The 24,545-nt window shown below is 42.3% G+C and overlaps 1 protein-coding gene and 1 long non-coding RNA gene across 2 annotated transcripts in view; both read right to left on the minus strand.

The window, feature by feature from the left end:
• The window catches only part of LOC113036919 (uncharacterized), a 13,747-nt gene extending 11,988 nt beyond the window's left edge, over positions 1-1,759 (minus strand). Inside the window, exon 1 of the long non-coding RNA XR_003274521.1 lies at positions 1,567-1,759. This is a non-coding gene — a long non-coding RNA (uncharacterized LOC113036919). The remainder of the gene's footprint in view (positions 1-1,566) is intronic.
• A 1,317-nt stretch (positions 1,760-3,076) lies between these two features.
• On the minus strand, positions 3,077-16,107 carry LOC113036764 (sushi domain-containing protein 6). Its single transcript, XM_026193231.1, has 5 exons — positions 15,849-16,107; positions 11,195-11,301; positions 7,763-7,957; positions 4,954-5,086; positions 3,077-4,500 (listed from the first exon to the last, which is right to left on the minus strand). Exons 2-5 carry the CDS (start codon positions 11,286-11,288, stop codon positions 4,161-4,163), a joined length of 762 nt encoding a protein of 253 aa, XP_026049016.1. The 5' UTR covers positions 11,289-11,301; positions 15,849-16,107; the 3' UTR covers positions 3,077-4,160.
• Between the last annotated feature and the right edge of the window lie 8,438 nt (positions 16,108-24,545).

Consider the following 24,545-nt stretch of genomic DNA (forward strand, 5'->3'; position numbering starts at 1 on the left):
GATTATGGCAAAAATGATAATCACGATTATTTTCACTGAAATTGAGATCACGATTATTTGACGATATTTATTTAACCCTTTAAGACCTACTATAGAACCAAGTCCACCAGAGCTTATATAATTTTTTTACATGCTGTAGTGCCATTTGTGGGAGCATTTCAAGTTGCTATACATCAATACAACTGTTATAGCCCATATTTTAATAATATGTATGCATTAAGTCCATAGTAATTACATAAATTGCAAAAAAGTGCAATAAACTACAAAAAAAATTGAAAATCGCTTTTGTTTTGTTTACATATATTTCTACTCGGAGAAATTTAAGCGGTTTATCCCTCAAAACTTTAAATACAATAAAGTTGCAAAAAATAGTTTCCCACCACAGGAAATTTATTTTGAGTGTCTTCATAGTTTTATTTTGGAGATACAGCAATTTTTATATACTGCAGGAAAAACAAAAAACAATCCTATGATGCAAATTTGCAAAGAAAACAGCATGTGCATCATTTCACTTTGGGAAGTGTTACGAACAGCTGATAGGAACGGCAAAGCGTGTTTCTGGAATATTATGTTTTTGTTCCTGCAAGCGCTTTTTATGCAATTTTTGCAAAGCTATATGTGGAACGAAACCGTGACCGAGGACAAGCTGATGGCATAAGATGTAAGTACAACTCCTCCGGTTTCATATGCAAAACAAATGATTGGCTAGCTTACACGGTTCAGGTTCTACAGGGATTTAAAAATAGTTACGCAAAACGGAGCGTGCAGCTCTGACCGGCTTTAAAGGGTTAACAATGACTTTAAAAAAATAATATAAAATAGTGTGCAACACCACTGAAGTTTTTTTTTTTAAACTCTCTTTTCAACCAACGGCAGTCACTCTCCAAATAACTTCTGCTTAGCTTTCCGAGCTTCCCTCGGGTCCTCTTAATCAGCGGTCTCCAACCTTTTTTGCGCCACGGACCGGTTTATGCCCGACAATATTTTCACGGACCGGCCTTTAAGGTGTCGCAGATAAATGAGGGAGGGGCTAATAATCGGCTCTGTCATTTTTAATGATTGTTGAAAGCCCAGATCGTAATCGTGATTAAAATTCGATTAATTGAGCAGCCCTAGTTACAGCATCTCAGTTCATATGTTGAAAACAACCTCCATTCTTCTGAATGGCTGTCCATCACAAACAGAAGGTTTGAGCAGCCAGTGGGCGGGGCTTCTGTTCCCGGTACCGGGGGCGTTGGGGCTCAAGAGTTATGTAACCCGCCATGGCGTAGAGCCTTTTAATCAAATATCAACTTGTGTAGTATTCACAGAAACCTTTCTACAACCACCAAACACAGCGAAAACAAGCAATGATTAAAAGAGCAGTTATGTAAATGCGAAAAAATCCTGTAAACAAACAAAACCGAAACCAGAAATTCTCCAGACTTCATATAACCGGCTAAACAAAGGCTAGTTAGCTTCGAGAGCTATCACAGATTCCAAACACTAAGTTTCACCGCGCTCCGACCAAAAGTCACTGAACCAGCCGCAAAAGAAGAAACGCGTAGCAGCGCAAAATTGGCTTACCTCCCAGTTTCCTCCGTTATTTTCGCAGGTAGCCGATAGCACCCTGATTATCAGCAGCTACCGCGGCTAACTAGCGCATCAGAGCCACTTCCGTCATTTTAGACCTAGCTACAGACATAAATTGGGCCCAGGTGGGGTCTGGCTTTGCAACTTCTGATTAGATGAAGTGACATCGTTACCATGATTCTATTGGCTCAAACGGTTAAAAAGAAGTGTCAATCCGCTAAAAGAGGCTAAAAGAAGCCGGAAGCGGCAACCCCTCAGAAAGGGCCCATTGTCTGTGAATGTGTGGTTAATTCTTCAAAAATATTCAAAAAACAAGCATTTTTAGGCATGTTAATGAAATTAAATAATCTCTGCTGTTTAATACCTAAAACTTTTACTCATATATGGTGTCCAGAGTGTGTCAGGATTGGACTTGTTGTACAATGTCTAAATATTTATTTATTAAAAGTGCTGCAATTTTTCACTGTTTTACTTTAGAAGCACAAATCTTTGCACAGATGATGTTTATATGTTGATTACTGAATTTCTGGATTAAAATGAGATCTAAAGCGTATTTTTTAAAAGGGTTTTACACTAAAAACTTTTTCTGTGTTCCAGCCTGAGTAACTTTGACACAGTAACATCTGCTGCAATTTTTACACCTCTGATGAACAAGTGTAAGCTTTATTTTGATACCAAGATTGTTTACACAGTTTGTGATTGCAGAGAAATACTCCATTCATTTTGGGGATGTCATTTTCGAGCAGGAAGCCTAGAAAACAGGTTAAACTAGACTGCTTTGTTTTGTATTGTTTACTTTTTAGGTCATAGTACTTTTATGTTTTAATGCATTTATTGTTTTATTAGCTGTGCATGATCAATGTCTAGCTTTTTCTTTTAACCATCCTTGTAAACAAATTGACCTGATTTGACTGTGCGACGTGACATCAGATGTCTGATTGTTGTGTTGCATCATGGGCAAAGTTCTCATGCCAGCTAACCTGCAGTCTCCTAAAAGGGAAAGACCAGATTTTGTGTCATTTGTTTTCACAACTTCAAACAGTACAACTCGCTGTGCTGTTTCTTCACCGTGCTTGAGTTACACTGTTTCTCAGTCACTTTCTGGGAACACAATCATCAACTTTACTGCTGACAGCTGTTGTTGTGGGCTAACCTGCAGCATGTAGGGGTAAAAGGTTCATCCAGCCAGGAAAAACTGTTCAGCAAGAAGAAAAAAAGTTCACCACCAGGAATTTAAAACCCTGCAACCCCTTAAAGAGTTCCTGCTGTTTTTAGCAGAGCATCTCAAACAGTTGTGTGAAAACTTTCAGATTTATGTAAAAACTAGCAGCTAAAGACAAATGCTGCACAAAATATCAGCTGTGTTTACAACAGCAACAAATGAGACGGAGACGTGCAAATAAAGAAACACTTCAACATTTATTAATCATATAGTTCTGTGCAATAACACAATATAGAAATAATGATTTTGTAAATATTACAATTTATATACACATATTTATATATATATATTAGTTCAGATCTGTCTGCACAAAACAAAAACATTAAATACATTCAAGGTCTGAAGGCGTCAGTCATTCGAGGAACCCAGTAAGGACATGAAGATGATCCTCAAAGGCATCCGGGTCATCTCAGAGATTTGCACCTAAAATCTTCTTTTTATTTTATTTTAAATTTATTTTTTTTTTTAAAGTGCCTACATAAATCTCCAATGATTTACTAAATATATTGATTTCATTTAGTAAACCAATCGACTCATAACTGTAGATTGAAAGCGATTAAATATTAAATAGTTTTTCCTCCATCAGCATTGAATGAACACAGCAGAAACACTTTGAGAGAACATTTGGTTTCCAAGCACTTTGCTGTACATGAAATTAACATTTTATTTAAAAAAAACAAAATCACCATCCACGACCCGAGTGTGTGTGCTTTTAAATCAGCAGCCCGTGCGCCTCGGCCCGTTTGGACTTTAATAGAAACACTGTGCAAAAGTCTCAGACACAAATGCAGAAGTGAAAAGAAACAACACGCCACTGACTTCACAAACGAAGCCTTAATGAGCCCCGTCACTGAGGGGAAAAGGTAGACGACGTCTCCAGAAACACACTGAAAACACACACACACACACACACACACACACACACACACACACACACACACACACACACACACACACACACACACCTTCATGTCACCGCTGTCTGGTAAAAGCCTTCCTGTTTTCACACTCTCAGGATTTCACAAGACAGCGATGATACCGCACAACACACCCCCTCCCTGTGTCACATACATTTGCTATACAATCAACGTTTATACAAACACACTATACAATCAACGTTTCAGCTATAAATGCACTTCAGTCCTCTTCATTCGGGTCTTTTTTGACCCAACAACTGGCCAATCAGAGCTTATCGTCTAAAATACCATGTGATAGGTCCTGATGCTGGTGAGCCAACCAGGAAAAGTGCGGGCAGTACAGGAGTCTGCCGTGAGCCCCTGTTTTTATGTTTTTTGAGCAGTTATCTGCAGAGTGAACACTGCACCTGTCAAAATCATAAACTACTTCTGAGTCTCTCCGTCCGTCATCATGTGTCCTTATCGTCTGAAAGTGCAACGCGGAGCTGCAGGACGTCCCCGTCATTCATCCTGTCTCTGGCATGTGGCGACTGGACCTCTTCGTAAGGCGGTGGAGGGTTGTCAGGGCTTTGGCCCGATAGGAGCGGGCAGTGACTGCCGTCTGACTGGCTGCTCGGGGAAGACTGCTGACAGCCCGGGGCCTCCTGAGCCAGGAGGAGCTGCGTGGGCCCGGGAGCTGAGCAGGCAGGGATGCGCTGCCCCCAGCTGCCGTACACCGCCTCCTCATAGGAGGGAAGGGAAACTGGAAGCCCGTCCACCATCAGGTCCAGCTGGTCTGAGGAGCGACGGCTGCAGGGAGGAAGGAAAAGTAAGAGGTTAATGCTCAGATGACAAATGAAGTGCTCCTGACCTCTGACCTGAAACTACAGCACTGAATATAAAGTAACTAAAGTTCAGCCTGTGTTTCCAGCTCCCCACACTCAGACAAGGCAGCACGTGATGCTAACACACATTTCAGTATCAGTATTTATCAGTAACCAGAATGGATACTACTAACCCTCTTGCCTTACTACAAGGTGGAGTTGACCTAATTAAGAAGTTATTTATTATAATAATAAGAACATGTGGCAACAGCTTTGATAGGCTGATAACACTCAGAGTGTTTGAAGTGGTGTCTGTCCTGTACAGCTATTAGTTTATTTATATCATGTGCATATAAATACACATAAGATGTCACACCTGTAAAAATAGGTGCTCAGAAACAAATACATGGATAAAAAGTCAATAGACGTTTCTTCTTACCTTTGTGATTGACAGGGGTAGAGCCGGGACTTGAGGACCAGGCAGGCGGTGGTGGTGAGCAGGAAGATGGACACACCCACTGCAGTCGTGGCCATGCTGGGCATTGAGTCGTCGGGTTTTGGGATAGGATTGCCTGAGGAAGAAAAAGACAGACATTACAGATGCTGAAAATACCAAAACCTTCACATTTTGTTGCCTTTTCCTGACTTTGTGTGTGTGCACACTGAACATCTTGGGCCATTTTGGGTGTGGTCGCATTTATGCATGAGACCATGCATATGCAGCAGAGCCACCAGAACATTCTGCAGCAGGTTTGAACTTAACAGGATTGTTTTCAGCAGAACAGGCTTCCAAAACTAAAATCCAGGTTCTTTGAGGAGATCTGATTATTTCCAAAATTGTGCCTGAATGCCAGATGTGCATTTGGTGTTTTTGTCACCACAATAAGACAGGTAAACTGAACCTAAATGCATAACCCTGGGAAAGGTTGTGTGTTCTGAGTAGAAGCTCTGAGCAGAAATTAATTATCTATCTCAAGATCTTTGCGAGAGGAGAGATTTTCAAGCTGTGTGGTTTGTTTGTGCCCGTGACAACACGGCAGCAGCTTTCCATGAGACTGACAGCATCAGAGAGGAAATGTTTAATGGTTATTATGGTGGCTTTGCCCGCTTCCTCTTTCTGCACTTTGACTTCCTGTTGCAGCACATTCGACTGAATGGCGACAGAGGAAGTTGGAACTGGTCTGAGGAAAGTAAAGCTGCTACTTCCTCTGTAGAGTGTGTCTGTGTTCACCTCTTAAGTAGGTCATAAGATAAAGACGATAAAGCTGCTGCGTCTGCTGTTTCTGCATAATTGATGCATTTAACTTACATCGGTACTGAATTATCTACATTTTGTGTCAGTGTAGAAAACATTGGGGATGATTTTCAGGTTCATGCGCAGCCCTGTGCACAAAAACAAAACTAAAAGTCCTTTTGTTTTGCATAGTTATTCAGCAAAGCAGTGAAATGTGTATTCAGACTCTTTACTGCGGTAAAGTTAAGATTCTGAGCATCAAAATATAGTTAAAAAGTACTTAAAATAAAAGTCATTGTGCAGAATCACACATCATTGAAATGTGAAATAATATAAATTAAAAAAAAAGGAAAAGGAAGTAGAGATTTGAAGTTTCAATACAAGCCCAATAAAAGTGTACTTCAGCAGAATCTAAGAGTAAATATATCGGGTCACACTGCAGTACTGGCGGCATTGTGAGACTAAGAGTACAACAGTTCAGTGGCACTGCTGGTGGGTGTTGATTCTTGTGAATGAATAATGTGGTTTCCAGCAATAATGTAGCCACAAACATGAAAGTTTACACATTAACAGAAAACTACGACAGAGACTCGTTTCCCCCCCCCCTTGTTGTTGTTTCAGAAGTTAATGAAATGGGTGTTTTGGTAAGTGTGTGGTGTATGGGGCACCAACATGTGGCCAAAACTAAGATGTCTCTTAACACATAATGTAAATACTGTACATTTTCTAAAAGAAATCTATGCTCGTTGGTTCCATTTTATGAGCTTTCCATTATAATATTATCTTTAAAAAGATGTTGAATTTAATACATTTATATTAGTCTAGTTATAACTACCTATTCGTGAATATTGAGAAGCACAGTCATCCACAAGTGTGTTATTTAATTATTTTTAAGGGATACATCTGCAGTGGCACATGCACAGTCTCACTAGATTGTTAATGCTTAACTTAGTGTGTTATGATCATAGTTTTCTTTTATTCTGCTGAGACTTTGAGTCTTGCGGCCGTGTGATGCTGCTGTCAGTGTTTCATTGACCAAGAGTGCTGGTTTAGCTTTAACTCCTGGAGTGGTTACTGAGTCCTAGTCCGTGCTTGTGTCCAGGGTTGTTATCAGGCTGTCATCCAGTTCCTCATGAAACCAGTGTTTCTGAAACTGTGCGGTGTATGGGGCACGTGATCTCGGCTATCTGTTTTAAATATTGTAAAATCTGGGAAATTTGAGTTCATAATTTGCTGAACACGTGGTATGCTGTATTGATTTCATGTGACTCAAGCTCTTTGAGTACTGCACACTTTAAAAAGCCACGCAAGTACAATTTGTTTTCTTAATCATTTTCAATAGTGCCATAAAGTCAGCGGCTGTAAATTAAAAGAAAAAATGTAACAGTGGCTGATACTCATTGGTATTAATGATGAGATGGAAATTAGATGAAGCTTCATATTACTTTCTTCATATCGGAAATTAGCATTAACACATATTTGTATGCTGTCGACAAGTACTTGGTACACACGCCATCTACTTCCTGAATGCTTAAAACAAGAAATGAGCGGTGACTAAAATGACTAACCAGCCTTTAGACTGGCTGGGCTGACGGGGAGATGAGTCACAGGTAGATTATAAACTTAAGTAATAATCTCTAAGCAACGCTGTGATGCTCGCTACTGCTGGGAAATGTTAAGAGTTGTCTAAGAAAATCTTATTATTAAAGAAGGAAAGTTTCATATCATACGACTTCTAAACGGAGTAACTCCAGAAGCCTCAGAGGCGATTGGATGGCTCGAATCGAAACTAACAACCTGCTGACAATATGCATGAGCAAAACTCGTAAGCATGGAAACTCAAACTGGCTTATCAGCTCCATTAAACACATCTAAGAGTGTGAGTTTAATGTACCACTGCTCTTTGCACTTAACAAAACACACAAACATCAACACCACGCCCTGATCACTTTGCTGGAGCGCAAACAAAAACACAACACGCTATAACTCTGACTGGAGGCCGTCAAACTCTCACCTTTCATGGGGATGCAGGCAGATATGGGAGGACCCCACTTCCCGTTGCGGCACCTGGACAGTGTGGTCCTCATCTGGTATCCTGATTCACAGAAGAGGCGGATGGTGGTCTTGTGAGGGAAGCCTTGGCACGGGGAGGGATCGCAGCGAAAACCTCCATATTCTGGCACCAGAGGGTGAGTGCAGTTCATTTTGCCTGCAGAAAAACAAAACAGTGATGAGAAGGGGCCATGTTTCTCCAAGCACCAGACCTCCTCGACACCTCCTAAGTTAGACATTCGGCCATATCCAGCTGAGAGTAGATGGCCACTTGGGAGCATCTCAGTGCAGCTCCAGAAGAGCTGAAGGAGGTGGGTCCTGAGAGGAAGCTCTGGACATCCATTGTTAGACTACGGTCCTGTGGCCCTAGACCTGGACATTTGTTCAGGATCCATCACTGTTGCTGGATATTGTTTATGTTCTCCCTCGGCCCTCCTCCATTTTTGCAGCACTCCTCCATGTGCGTTTGTTTGCTTTTGGCTTTAAAGAACAGGATAAACATTGTGGAGGTGTTTTTCTCACTCCTTCCTTCCACCAGCTGCCATCAGCTGAAACTAAGAGAGATTTAGCTCTGTTTGGATTGAGGAGGGTTTTTTTCCCCCCCCCATTACATAAATATTCAGGGGGGGTTTTATATTTCCTGTAGGCTTGCATTGCTTTAGAGTTATTTCCACAGTGTCCTTTGGTTTCACAGTGCTAGCCAATGATTTTGCAGCTTTCTGCCCCCTTTGTATTTGCACTGTTCTTAAATGTGTCATTGTGCAAACACTTGTGTGGTTCACTGAATTTATGGATAATGAAAGAGGACCTGCATGCATCCTTTGTCTGGATTTTAAATAACTAAACAAAAAAAAGAAACCAAAGGGCAATAAGTCGGCCTGGAGTGCAAGTTGCTATTCCAACACACTCGAAGAAGATAAGCATGCAGGCGAGGTTTCATGGTGAGGGGTGATGGATGAAGAGTGCAACACAAGCTGTGTCCACATGAAAGCACAGCGAGGGGATATTATTACAGCAAACAAGAGCTGATATGTGGCTAAAAGGCTCCACAGAGATGTGGTTCCGTTTTTTTTTAATGATCTTTATTTACTCGCCCACAGCAGGCAGCTTTACCAGAAACCCAGCTGTGTTCCCAACTTCCTCTATTTCTTCATCTTTCACCTTAAAAACGTATGTCTGCAGAATTATGGTTTCCTCCACCTCTTCAGCGTTAACGTGCTGAGAGTAGGGCAAGTGTGAAGCTGAGAGCGCAAAATGACACCTGAATGAATAAAGTAAGACACTTTCAAGGGATTTCACTCGCCTTCTAAAAATCAAAGAAACAGATATTTAGACGCATCTGAGCCACAAAGTTGCACTGCAGCGTTACGAAACGCAGCTGGTTCCTATACGAGCTAAAGAGTGTGACAAGATGGTTCTTATTAGGACAGGAGGAGCCAGACAGCTAGTTTCAAACCTCCAAAACAGACTGAACACAGTGACCTGAAGAGAAACTGCAGACATCCTGCCTAAAGTTCATGTAGTGTTTCAAAATCAGTCATGGTAAAGGTGTCATATAAGTGTGTTTCAGTCCAAACTGCTGCAGAGGCTTTATGTGGCCTTTTCAGTGAATTAAAAAAAAAATAAAAAATAAGGGTGACTTTTTGATCTTTTAGTGTTTGTGTGGCTTTAATAAATCTCTAAATTACTTTAATTAAATTTCTCTTCAGGTAAGATCAGGTGGAAATCTGAATTTCCAAATAAAGTTATCTTTTAAAAACTTTCACTAAAAAGTGGTTTCCAGTTTCACTCCTGCTGGTACACATAAGGTGAGCTGAATAAAATAGGATTATATCAGTTTATTTAACCGCTTATGCAACTCAAGCCGGGGTCGCCATGCGTCTGTGTTTGGAGCTCTTTGGTTGCAGAAGGATTGTGGGAATTGAAGCAATACAAAGACACAGGGTTTTACGACATTCGTGAGAATAATCGGCAACTCCCAACTCGTCATTTCTCAAATACCAGGGTTCCTGTTGTGAAGAGACAAGCTTTAAACCAAGCCCAGTCTTTGGGCAAAACAAAAAAAGTCCTGCAAAAACAGGACTGTGACCTGTCAGGTACCGATAGAGCTGCGGCTGGAACAACTGACGCTCAATGATGCCTTTTGCATGAAGGGGAAACACAGGAGGCGCCTGACAAAGCTGCATTATGATGTGTCAGGCTGAGGGCTCCCTGGTTCATAGAGCGCTTTGAAACAGTCCAGAATAAATGGGGCTCGGTGGAGCTCTGGCCCATCTTCTTCCATATTTTTAATCAAATTTATTGAGGCAACAGATTTACATGTCTGTGAATTTCAGGGACATCACAGCACCGTCATCAAACTGACCAATCAGCACGCTTTAGATCAAGGATGTCAAACTCACTTTACATCAAAGGCCACACACACATACCCACTTTGATCTTAAGTGGGCAGTAAAAATTCCCTTTCGGTCACGGTAAAGTGGTTTAACTGCACATTTATCTCAGCATAAGAAATGTGCAAAAGTTCTGGTTTCTCATTGCTTTTAATTATAAAGTTGAAAGTTTTGTTAATTCAAATAAAAATAATGGGAATTTGTTTGTTGTTTTTTGCTTTTGTTTGTTTTTTTGTTTGTTTTTTTGTTTAGTTGGGCAGCAGGCTGCCAATTATTTGTTGTTTTAAGGGTTGGGGTGGGAACAAGATTGAAATTTTGGAATATTCTGAAGCATTTTGTGTTATTGTATACATTGTATTGGAACCTTTGTCTAATAAAAAGACTTTTGAAAGAAAAATAATGGGAATTTTCTGTCATTTAAATGTTGATCCATCACTTCATTACTTTGGTGTAGTATGAATGTTGGGGGGGGAGGTGTTTATCAGTAGGACAAGCCAAAAAAAAAAATCTGAAAAAAAGTTAAGTCATTACATGTTTCAATGTCCAATTCTGGTCCCTGGGCCTTATGTTTGACACCACTGCTTTAGATGAACATTTATGTGCAAAGTGAACTGGCCTGCATGCACACTACTCATAACAGTTGTGAAAACTAAACTCTGATGTGTGAAGCAGGCAGAAATAATCACTTTCTGTTTAGGTTCTTCACCCCTCGTATCTTTTGGATCATCTGAGAGCAATTTCTGTCATAAAGGGGTTAAGAGGAAGTGGCAGAGCTGACACTGGCAATCTTTTTCCCTACTTCTTCTTTCAGTCCAAAATGTAAAACCACCACGATGAGATGAATGAGCACTTTGTTAGTTCTCTAATATTCAAACACTGAATCAAAGTGTGCGTCATTTCTCTGCCATCAGCTCAGAGTTTTTGCTTGAGTTCTTTCAAAAAGGTTGAGTGGAGATTGCTGTGTGTTTTAAAAGCGACCCTGTTGGGGTCAGAGGTCGTACCTGCAATGAGGAGTGGTGAGGAGGCCAGCAGGAAGAGTCCACAGACCAGACTGACGGGTCCACACGGCCATGGAGAGAGGACTGAGGCCGACATCAAACCGGACTTCCTGGTGACACAACAGAGAGTCAGAGGAGGAGAAAGCACACACAAACATGCCAGCGGCCATCTTCACACTCTCACTCACACACACACACACACACACACACACACACGGGAGGGGGTAACGGACGGTCACCAGGAAGAAGTCCCCCCACCTGCCAAAACCTTTCTGATTAAAACGACACCCCAGCTGTGAACGCAAACACCTTCACCCTGCTTTTGTCAGCTGTGAACCAGCCTGTCCGCCTTATTTTTCAGAGAACACCTACAGAGCGAGCCAGCTGTTGTCTTCATCCACACCTGTCAGCTGCTGATCACCACCACCACACCCTCTGCTCACCAAGTAGCTGCAGCGACAAAGAACCTCGCTCTGATTTTTAAACACAAAACATAAGATTTAAAGCCCCACGTCCTCCCCTCTGTCTGCAGCATAAAACCTGCCATTTTCAGCCACATTTAACTCAGAAAGCTGCTTTTAAAATGCAGAGAAGCAACAATGATGAAGATGTTTAAGATTATAACCCACCAGGATCTTTGTCTAATGTTTGGAAGTACTGGGGAGTTTCTCCAGCCTCTGAAGGAGGTTTGAGAGCCAACGGAGTAACTGAATAATCGTGTAGCATCTGTTTGTCACTTTGTCACAAAGCAGCGTCAGCCACACGTTATATCACAGCTCTGTGTTAAAATGCCAAACAGTCACACACTTTTATTTGCTTCTACTGGAAATGCAGCAAAGTAACAGTAAAACGTGGATTTTGCTGATGATGGCTGAGCAGAAGTTTTCTGCAAAAATAATCAGATAAAAATTCGCCCACCAGCTTTTCAGACCTTCTGTTTGTGAGGTACAGCCAATCAGAAGAAAGTTTGACTGCTTGTTTCAGTCAGAGGAGGAACTGAGGATCTGCACTGATGCTCAGTACAGTTCAAATAAAGATTATTTTGGACTCAGAATCATGCAGAGCTACTCTAAAAGAGACACACACCCTACTTTATTTCACCATCTTCCCATCAAACCTTTAACCAAGACAGCACGGCCTGACTTCAACCTTTCAGGTGATCCATTCTGAAACTACCACCTCCCACTGTTTACGGTTTCAACAGTGGCCATATCGACCACCGCCGCCGTCTGACGGCGCCGATACAAAACTTTCTTCACGCCGAAACCGAAAGCAATCGCCACAGCAACCAAACCTTTATCTCCAAATCACTAACATTGCACGCACACACTTCCTGAGATAAACTGGTTCCAGACCTCTGCCGGAGCCGGAGCCCAAATGGCAGCATGTGTGAAAAGGTGCGTGTAGGTGTACTTTGCCCTCTTTCATTTGTGTTCGGTGCTTTCATGTCGACAGAGATGCCAGTCATCTCTGGAGCAGCCGGGGGAGGACCCACTGCCTCAGCGAGCCAGCCAGGCTTAGATGCGCACACACACACACACACTACAGATTAACACACTGAAACACACACACACACACACACATTCACACCATCTCCATCTTCTGTGACCACAACCTGTGTGGGAGGTCTGCATCTTAGTCATCATGGATCTGTGTGATATTAGAACTTGTGCTGTAATGTTTGTGAAGTTAGAAAAAGCCTGGAGGCAACAAGGCTGCCGTGACAACAGAGTGATAAAATAAAACCAGCCTCATCAGGCCTTCCTGTCTCGCTACAAAGCCCTGAAACGACAGCCAGGCTTCGCTCGGTTTGGCAAACTTTGCGTTTGAAGATGTGAAGCATCAACGCAGACTCGATCAGAATCGTTCTGGAGAGGCTTAAATGTCAGATTTCCTGCCGACTTCAGACTGCGCCGGTGCAGTCTGGGTGCTGAGGACTGGTGATATGACTGGCAGATGCTACAGGTGACTCCACACTGCAGGTGCAACAAAAATGCAGCTGCACAGTGAGAATAAGACAAAGCAGAATAATTTCACAGAGAAAATAGTTCCTGGAGCTGGACTGTCCTCCCCCATCACCTACACCTCCCCTTCATGACTGAGGTGAAATGATTTCACCGTAACTCAGGGTGGCCACGCCTGTGTGTACACATTTCACCTTCTTTATCTCATATTAGAGTAGCATTTGCTCTTGTTTAGCTCGCTCTTTCTTGGAAATATTTTCTGGCGCACAGGACCTGATGTTTTTTCCCCCCCCATGTTTGCAGCCACAACATCGAGCTGTTTGGCACAAACAGAGGAAGCAGCTGGCGTGAGCACAGGTGAGAAGGGGACTGCAACCTTGAGGGAGCCTCGCGGTCTCGTACAACATGACGCAGACAGTAAAGATAAGGGGGAAAACAAAAGCGTGAGTTATGGAAGTTATCAACAGTAGTTTGTAGAAGGTGGTGCTAAGCCACATCTGAGAGCCTGGTGGATGAGTAGCCGTGAAGAAGAGTCCTCCTGTGAAAGCCTGAACTTTGCTCTTTTTGCTCCAGTGTGAACGTGAGAAACGAGCAGGCAGATGGAGGATATAACACTTAATGTCAGGGTATGATTATTACCGCTTTTAATTAAGAACTGACTCCAGTTTTTAACCACAAGTTAGAGTCAACATGTGAGCTCCATCTCAGATATCATAAGATAGCATGTGATTAAACCTGTGTTTGGGGTCAGGCTCCAAAATCCGTCTTTTCAGCTGACCATGCGGTAGGAAATTATTCCTCACTTATGTTTTGAGACAACAACAAAAAAAAAAGAAAGAAAAAAAACCCATCAGTGATGAAACAACAAACAAAGAAACAGAAACCTGGCCTCTGTGTACACAATGCACAGCAGCACTCTGTGGAAGTGCTGATGCTGCATTACTGAGCCGATGGCAGGGATGCAGCAAGCATGCCACCCTGCAGCTGCTGCTCCCGTGTGCACCAATATTTATTTGAGACACACGAACGCATCTCAGTGCAGGAGGGAAACAGGAATATCATGTGTGCTTCACTTAACTGAGACATAAATTAATAGAGAAAAACATGGAAAGCAGGATCATTTCGCGCTTAAACGCACCGTCAGAATTGCTGCCTGGTTTCTATATTATGTTTATAAATAGATGTATACATATGCAGGTTTTACAGTGTGTCGTGTTTTGCATGTATGTTGTATCGCTCTATATTTTTTACTGGTCTAATCGTGTGTGCCGCGGCTAAGGGAGCTGCAGATCGAGACTAAAATGTGGTGAAAGTTCAAAGCTAAATTAGCACTGGAGATCCTTCCTGATGATCTCAGATCTCTTTGTGGAAATGATTTTATCCATAAAGTGTTTCCTGTTCAGTGAGTCAGATGTAAGATACTAAAGGTCATAAAATCTGCCAGAAATTAGCCACGCACTAATATTATGGCAGTAAAACCGCTTTGGTCTGATATTACAGGTTCATTTAACCGCTCAATCAGCCAGATCTGACAGGAACTTTCATATTCGCTCATCCACCACAGTCCAGATCCTTCCTTCAGGTTTTTACAATTAACATGTTTTGACTCATACTTTCTCTCATTTTGCTATGATTTTTAGTTGATTAATGTTGAATAATGTGGAAATCGGCCCAGCTACGCCTTCAGATTGCTTCTTTTATCATTCAACAAGCAGCATAAAAACAAAGGAAAGCAGAAAATAACTCAGAACAACTCATACACTGGTTTTCCTTCATCCTGCCTCCTCAGTCCCTCAAGAGTCAAGACTCCTCGTTCACGCAAGCATAAAGAAATTAACGCATTACTGCCGGACTGCAAAAAACCTTAGCATAAATACTCTCACATAAAAATAAATATGAATGCAATATATAAATAAAACTGACTGAAAAGTACGTCCCCCATCACAAGTCCACATCTGACGGTCTTGGTGTTAATGAACGTGACTCAAAGAGCACTTTCCTCACCTCACAACCAAACAATACATCGGTAACATCACAAGTGCGCTTGAGGGTGATAACCTCATTACTCAAAGGCGTTTTTTGCTACATCTGAAGCTCGCATCATTTCCAATGTTCACGAAATGTGGCAGAGAAAAGCAGGAAAGTGCTTAAAGTCATATTTCATCTGTAGACCTACACTCTTACAGTGCAGAGCCCTGACAGCTTAAACCCATTCAAATTAACCCTTGAAGAGGCTTCAAGGACTCCTGGAAAGCCTTGAAACTAAAAGCCTGTCCTTAAAAGCTGCACAGCTCCTGTCGGATTACAGATTTCTGCGCACAAACACTGTTTGTTATGTAAAAATCTCCCCCGTTCCACCGCATCATCATCAGCATGACGGACCTGTTATTTTTAGGCCCTTCGGTCGTTTGTGAAGGAGCCGCTCTTCTGTCACCGCAACAATAATTCAATTACAGAAACCGAGCGCCCCTGCGCGATCTGCTGTGACCGCCGATGTTTGCTGTGCGTGGATCCAGCGACATCAGAAAAACACCCACACACCAGATCACAGTGGGAAGTCCTCGCTGTTCGTCTTTACACCTGCGTTATCCCGCCGTCACCGGGCAGGTAAGCGCAAAGCCCGACACCTCCTCGGTGTGAATGGAGCAACGGAAGGGAGTGAAAATGTCAAAAATAATATGAAAAAAGCTCACCTGAGGGCTGAGAGCGAGGCACGGCGGGGTGATCGTGCACCGGAGCGGCTGCAGGGCTGTCGAGGACTCCTGGTGTGCTTCCTCACCGGTTTCAGGGCGCGAACCGAGGGTCGATCAGACCTCCGCGACCAGCTGACGATCGCTGCTCCTGCACAGCAACAAGTGGGACCTTTTGGGCTGTTCTCCCCTCACTCATCGATCAGCTGTGTTTGACAGCGACACATAGGCCTCCCATTGGTTGCTGCTGCCTCCAAACACCGCCCACCTGCGCGCCTGCCGTCATATTCTGGAAACGCTCTCTTTAAGCCACAAACACACACACACACACACACACACCCTTTAACGCTTTAGTTCCTCTTAGCACAATTAGGAAAAGGAAACTGTGAAATAAATAAAAATAAACATATACAAAGAAACATTAAAATGAGCTGAAAAGCCGATGAAGTGACTTCCTGGAAGCACATTTAATTAAGCAGTGGGCTGAGCTGCTCGCAGTTATAATGAGCTGAGCCTGTTTAACATGTTTGTTAAACACAAAGCAGACTACAGCTCATAGTCAGGTAAGTCAAAAGCCGTGTTACTACACCCTGGGAATCATGTCAGTGATGGCAACAGATCATGGGTGTTATGGTAGTGATGTTACACAAGATACCCATGAATTTAGTTAGATCGACCTATTTCTAGTGTTTTAAAACATCAAGATGGAAACGATGACTTTCAAATTGAGTCTTTATGACGGAGCTTCACTAACCACTATGTGACATCAACACTCATACAGTCATCTATTAGTGAAACTGTGAGTAACATTAGTAAGACAAGGGCGCAGGGTCAAAACAAGCAAACCGCAGGTGAAGTGCTGGAACTTATTTGAAACCAGATGTTTTCATGATGATCAGAAACAGACAGTTTAGCCATGATTTCTCCTGCACGGGTAAAGCGGGGCTCTTTAATGACCAAATTAGACCACACTTTACAAATCCACCATCAGGTTGCTCTAAGGAGGGCTTCAAGCTAATGACTGAGGTTGTAAACCCACCAGGAAACTGTTTACTGGGGTCACAGATTACAAAAGCAGAAACTTGTCTCTAATCAGAGGAGTCGCCCCCTGCAGGTTAAAGTAACTTAATTTTTCAGGCCTCATTTTTTATAAAATGGACTTTCTTGCACACAAATGTGTGTGTGTGAACAACCACATTTCAACTGAAGAGAGGAGCAGAATGAATACAGGAAGAAAAACAAGTATAAAAAGTATCCAAATTCAGTTTTTCTTTTTACATATTTCAAAAACAACCTGGTTCCAAGTTTTAGGTAACCCATCCCAACAGGCACAGATGCACACTCATCTTGAATATAGCACAAGATCTAAACATACAAACAAGCAAACCCCTCACTTCTTCTTTCCCATCTGTCTGAGGTTCACACGCCCACAGGGACCACAAACACAGCTGTCATTGTTTGGAGGAACCCACCCTTCAGTCTCACTGTTGACAGTAAAAGCGACGAGCCGCAGAACACTGTGCCGGCGGGGCGAGTTGACGGAAATACTAAAAATAAAACGGCACTGACTCCCTGCATGCTGCACAAGTGATTTTTTTATTTTATTTATCAAGGTTTCCTCTGGTGGCTGTATCAGCTCATCAGCAAACTCACAAGAAGTTTATCAGGTGTCAGATTTTGGCCTCACTGTGGCAACATCTCTGCACTAATTGCATATCATCCATGTACAACTTCCTGCTTATAAACCGATGACTGTGACTGTGGCACACTCAGCAGCTCTGAAGGCAGAAATCAGGAAAATAAAACTGCTTTTCAAATACTAGGAGAAAATCCCACACTTGACAGCAGGGAGGAAGAACTCCCTTTTCACAGGAAGTTGTTTGGATTGAAGTCTTAGTTGGACTGATTGTGAACCCTGCACCTTATGTTTGACACCACTGCTATGGACAGTGTTGGGGAGTAACGGAATACATGTACCGGTGTTACATATTTAAAATACAAAATATGAGTAACTGTATTCCGTTACAGTTACTGCTTAAATTGTGGGCGGAGCAGATGTGTTTGTATCTGAGCTGACCTGGTTTTTCTCGCTTCCTGCCTGATGGACTTCAGACTTTCTGCTCATATACGTCACCACTGATTCACTGATCCTTTCCACCGCGTGTCAATAAAACAGTTAATGCATATCTTCCTTGTGTGGACTTCCCCTTTAGTTGCAAGCTAAAGTCACTTGCAGGCACGTGCAGGGGGCTTTGGCACCAGCCCCTTTCCCTTTTTTACTTTGTTTTTTAAATTTGTGTGTGCATGTGGACTCCTGCCTGTGCCCTTCAACAATAACATTTAACTAGTAATCACATTTTTGCTAAATAAAAGGATCTGGCTTGCATCAGTCACATGATTACGATTAACCAATGCCCCAAATATCTCAAAATGCTGATTTTACAGCAGCAGAATTATTACATCTCTACAGTTTAAACATTTAATAAGCATTCTGCCTGCACAGAGTGGATAGTCAAACAAATCAACATCATAAATACATTATTTTGTCAATAAATACATTTTTATATTTAGGATTTTATTTTTTAATTCTTATTACTTTATTATTATCGCACTACGAATAAATAATAAGGGAAGAATTCTGGATCACGGTTCCAAGCGCTGTCACCAATCTTTGCATTTCATTATTATCTCCTAACACCTGTTTAATCAGCTACCATCTCTCCTGTGGACTTTTTAATGTCTACATCATGTCTAGATCAACACAGGCCTGCCCTCCAGCACGATCAGCAGCAACATTGTACCCATCAGGTAAAACATGGGCTACGTTTGCTTTACATTGTCCCCCACCTGAAGACAGTGATGTAGTATGATGTGATTCTGGGTTGTTGTTCTTCAGCTTGGTTCTATGTGTCCCTGTAACTTTGAGCACCCGCCCCTTCAAACATCTCTGCACAGCCATGGCCACTTGTAACATATGTTTACAAACTATGAACCTATAATTAAGCCTGGAGTCTGAGAGTGAAGAGCTGCGTTAGGATAATGAGATCCTATCAGGCCTTTGAACTACTCCTCTTCGCATCTTAAACTCAAGTGGAGTGAAGGACGACTCAGGAACAGACGCGTACGTTTGTTATTGTTTAACTGCCACCACAGAGGTTAGGCACGAGAATGAGGAGCCAGCTTGACACACTAATTTAAATGTTTCAAATTCAGTTTTCAGGTAACATATGTTTAGAAATGAGAATGTAACAAAAACTTTTTTACTGTCATGTTTGCTTATTTAGGTCATCGAGACCTCAGACGTGGCCAGAAGAGCCGCAAGCTGCTGTCATAGAGGAAGGGTTAAGCTGCACTGAGCCACATACCAAAGCATGAAGACGCCATCTTTAAAATGAATTCTGGTCCGTGTCTCTGTAATAACCTCTGATCTGTAACTGGGCCAAGCTCTTTGAGTCGTGTTTGTTTTCCACCATGTAAACACATTTATGCACGACCAACATTTCAAACACACCAGGCACACGAAGAAAGGAAATAAGAAACACACAGACTCTGTGGATCTTTTACAAAAACTGTATTTGCAAAAAAGTAAAATTTGCAGAGTAAAATCTATGTTTTTACAACACCAGTGACATTTACAAAAACGGTGCAGGTAGTCGCTCGCATGTCTGACAAAACAACACATCAACAAAATCAGATATTCAACAAGTCAGTGGAAATCTGAACAGGCCGTTTGTTGTATTCCAGTCAGTTACTCGTTCGCTGTGGAAACCAGAGGAAGGTCCTGCAGGAGTTTTCCCAAGAAGCAGGAAAACTTTTAAAAACGATGCCTCAAAGAAAGGCACTGAACCCTGAACCCTGTTAACAAAATGATCCACAGGACGCCTCTGACAGATCTGTAGGAAAATTGAAAGTTAGCAGCCCTGCTTCCTGAAAAAAAATCCTTTTGGACCGGACCTCTTCCCTGGCCCCATCAATCAATCAGATGTCTGTGAGGAATGTCAGTGAGAGCTGTCATTTTAAGCATGTTTAAATGATGAAGACCCCTCAGATATGTGAGATGAGAAGAGGATAAAGCATCATGGAAGTGTCTTTCTCCCCCATCACCAGCGGTCCAAGCGTCAGAGTCAGTTAGTTGTCTGTCAAGTAGTGGCTGTAAATGTTAAGGCATGAAATTGCGACGTGTCTGCACACACAGCAGTACAATCTGGTCCACGGACACGTAGTTACGGCTACTTAAGCAACATCTGGCACACCAGATGAACAAGATTCACATTGATAAAGGACAGCTGATCAAACGGGGGTGATACAAAAAACAGAGCGTCTTTACAACATGACAAAAAACTGTCACCAGACTAAAAGGGACTCGATCTGACCCGGGATCAGGGCCGCTGTTTGGGACAATTAAAAAAACAAAACAAAAACTCCACACACAACAGAAAGAAAAACTTAAAAACAGCTATGAACAGACTCCTGCGCACTAACATCCAAAAACATATTTAATTTACTTGCAATGTTTCATATTAGACCTTCATCGTGGACATGTTTCTGTTCGACTCACGAACCAGACGTTTCTACTGCAAGAAAAACACGTGAAACGTTTGCAGAACAAAGTTAAAAATTACGAGACTGAAGCCGTTGGTCTCGTGCGTGCCAGTTTCTCTGTGCATCGCAGTTTTGAGGGCAGTGAAGTGACCGATTAAACCAGAAAGCACGAACTAAAGCAAATCTAGGTTAAGGTGTCAGTGAGCCACAAAATTCAAACCTCTCACAGGTGACCTGAACACGTTCTGCTCCTGGCAGCGCTCCCCGACAGCTGCCGTCTCTCACAGCTGGACACAGACTTCTTGTTGAGCTGAAGAATTTCTTTTGGTTGTGTTAAACAAACACGTTTCTCAGTGTTGGGAGAATCTTGTTCTTGCATCAATTCATTTAATCAATATTTTTAAATTAATATTTACATTTAATCTTCTTCAATACAGTTTGATGCTGATGTCGCCTCCTGCACTCGCTGGAATGAGTGCACGTGTGGAGCAGCGACTCATCCATGAAACGAGAGCGATTCTGACTGCTGCTATTGTTTTTCAGTTTTTTATCATTGATGAAAGTGTGTGAAAGGCACGATGAAGCGTGGAGGACAGGCAGGTGAGACATTTTACACAGAAAAACAGACTGGAGGAGTTAAGGAGAAGGAGAAATGAGGGCAGAAGCTACGACCGTGTGCAGCTTTTGTGGTTCAGCGGATCCACGCTTGGTCATGGGTTTTGGCTGAACAGGTGAACGAGGCTCTCCTGCTGGGGAAGCCTCCTGGATGTCCTCCCCTGTCTCTATGTGGAAGATGATAGCCTACACTGTTCTTCCAGAGAAACCCTAGGAGGCATTGGAAGAGCAAGCAAACAGCCAGGGTTTAAACCCATGACCTTCTGATGTGTTAAAAGCTGAGCCGGCCCGGTGCCTGATCCACAGAGACCCCAAAGAACTGCTGCCAGACATGCAGTCCTACTCTAAATCGTATAAAAGGTTCTATTTCCACTGGCTATCTGAAGAAAAAGCCTCCTGCCCAGACAGACCAGAGCTGCCCAGGATGAGGGACGAGGTTTAAGTGGTTTTAATGTTGGGGCTGATGTGGCTTCAAAACAAACAATTAAGAGTTGGACTCTTATTCTGCTTTTCCAGTGCCCCCAGTATGATCCAGTCATTTTAACCAGCAACTTATAACAGATTAACAAAGTTCAGCAGGAAACACAGCCAATAAAAACCCAACAAGAATCAGCGGCATTAGCAGGAGGCCAGTCTTCGTGTTAATCAGTGTGAAAACGTGCAGTTTAAAGCTGAATTTAGAGGCTGATCTGGGATCGATACACAAAACAGAGAACAGCAAAGTTCAGAGTGTTTCAATCACTAAATAAAGATTGTCATCCAGTCCGGCATTTCATTCCTCTTTTGCGCACGGTGACTCATTACCAGCCTGCTCCACTTTTCACCACAGAACATCCAGATGATAATTTACAGCCTGGGAAGCTGCCAAGAAGACAAAGTACAAAACGCCTGCGAGACGTTTCAACTGAGCGGATGCTTCTGAAGAGGAAGGAAAAAAAAAAAAAAAAAAAAAAAAAAAGAGCGGCAGGGACGAGGTTTACAATTAACCTACGTTCATCCTGTGGTGGCACAAAAACATGCAGATTGAAACCCGGGCATGGAAAATATCGTAACGCACGTTTTCATGGGGTGGAAATTATTCTTTTTCCGCCTCCACTTTTATGAAAAACTGCAGGAAGGCATGGGCACATCAGTGCTGAGCGCCTGAAGCTAAAAATTCAACACATTATTATATGATCAGAGGTTAAAGCGGCTGAAAGAAAGCTTTTCCCCGAGGTTAAGGTGCCGCCTAACGGAGTCTGCATCTTCAATGTAACCACAGAAGAAAAACCGTGAAACTGTGCGGGGTGATGCTGCTCTCACTGAGAAATCCTTCAGCCTGCATCATGAAAGCAGGGTCGGTTCTGCTTTCCTTATATACTACCACATCTGTGCTGTCAGGGCAGTGGATGTTAAACCTGCAGAAATTCCAGGTTTTAGCCTGTGCCAAAGAAAACCAGGGTATCATTAACACAGGCGTACGGTTTTTGTTTATGAAATGGTCTTAAGTAAGCTGAAATCACACATTTCTACCAGTGAAGGTAACGCAGACCCTGCTGACATGTTCTCACGTGCGTAAACGCTCGTTTTAAGACTGGAAAAATCCCTGAAAACAAGGCCAAAGTTTCAAATATCGAGCAGCTGCTTCCAAACACGTTTTGGCCTCCAACCAAAGGAAAATCACCAGGGTTGTATAAGCTGTTGTTTTTGTTTGTTTTTTTTAAAGCTGGGGTTTGTTAAAGATTAGAGGACCTCATTAAGGAGTTGGACACGTCAGCATCAGTGCGGAGGCTCTACTGGTCTGCCGCCTGGACACCAGGAGCAGGTTGTCTTCTTTTATTGTTGTTATTGGCAAACAGAATAAAGGCTCACTGATGTCACATCTGATAAAAACCACAGAAGCAATCCAGTGTCAAAAACAAAGCTTTACACCTGCGTTCTTCTAAATGTCCAAAAGGGGGCAGCTACTCTGTATAGAGGTCTTTTTTGTAAAGATTTCATTTTTAGAGTCAGATGCCGATTATCCAGTTTATGCACAGTCAGACATCTTTTATATACAGTCTATCGCTAAAAAAAAGGGAAGGCGTGAATAATTTAAAACTATTTTTTCACTGAGCAGTCAAATAGTCATCCAAACTGTCACATCTGTTCCCCGTTTCTCACCCTATTAAAGTGGGACAGCCTCGAACACTGAGCTGGATAGTGAATGAAATGATTGGTTAAAAAATTATTCTTAATCAGAAGTTAGCTCCACCCCCTGTAACCCAACTAAAACAGCTCTTCTCAGATGGAGGATGAACTGCACCCTGTGTTATTTTGGACTTGCAAAATACTCCAGCAGTCCTGCGCAGCTGGAAAAGAGGGTGTCATTTTAACCATCTTCAAACCGCAGCTAGCTGTGCTTTGCAGAAATGATAAACAATGTTAGGAAACAATGAGCTTGAACTAAAACCTACTTCCTGCTTCGACGTGCTTCTACTCTGTGCTGCTGCTCTTTGTACAAAGCTTCAAATATGTCAGTTAGACAGCTGCTGCGTCAGCATGGTTAACAATACATTTATGTCAAGTACAGTAAATGTGCTAAAGGCCACCCAATCATACACCTCCAGGAGTGTTTCCAAAAAGCAGAAGGCACCTGTAAGTGTGCTACATGTTTCCCTGTGTCCATCGATTGGAAGTATTCTGGGTTGGCAGTTTATAAAAAGCCACCTGACCGAGTTCTGGTCGGATGTGGAGGCTGAACTGGAAGACAAAGAAGGAATGGAAACAGGCTGAGATAGGAATGCGTCTGCAGGTTGTTTATCTCCGTCTCCCTGCAGGGCGCTGGAACACAGCAGAAGCAGCTTTCCTTCCATCGTTCTAAGAACGACTGCTCACAGTCACACACTGCACAGATCTCAGATGGGTAGTTAAGTCTGAAAATGTCAGCCTGACCCCCTCAGAATCAGCTGACTGCTTTTTTTTTTTACACCAACTTCAGTTTATGGAATGAAGCTGTGCAACATTTTACCTTCATACTTTCAGAGTTACAGCCCCTAACAGAGGCTTGCTCTTCATTAAAAGTGCAAAGTTTTGTACTCTTGATGGTCTGCGACGAAAAAGCTTTCACAGCATGAAGGCAAAATTATGCACGGCTTCATGAAATATACTAAAGTTATTGTACATGAAGAAAAATCAGCTGATTCTGAGCAGGTCAGGCGGGAAGAATGGAAGTTTTCATGGAATGACTTCTGTTTACTGATCTTAGGATTGCCAGGGCAGAAGCATACCCCCCCCCCCAAAAATAAATCAAACTGAACTATTATAAGTAGTTTTCATTTATTAGTTTATATCTTTATTTATTTAAAAATTCTTCATTTAAAATCAGTTTCCTGAGTGGTCTTCATGTTTCAGTTTGCTGTAATGTGGTTGTGTAGACAGCCCAATCCTCGGGTTACTTTGATATTTCACTGAAACTAAAGAGATCTCGATTTTTTTTTCATATTTAGGTTTTAGTTTATTTTTACCAAACTGTGATACTGTCAGTCGATTTCAGCCGCCTAAGGAGGAATTTGGGACTTGAGT

This window comes from Astatotilapia calliptera, chromosome 14 (assembly GCF_900246225.1).
Source record: "Astatotilapia calliptera chromosome 14, fAstCal1.2, whole genome shotgun sequence".
NCBI classification, from domain to species: domain Eukaryota; kingdom Metazoa; phylum Chordata; class Actinopteri; order Cichliformes; family Cichlidae; genus Astatotilapia; species Astatotilapia calliptera.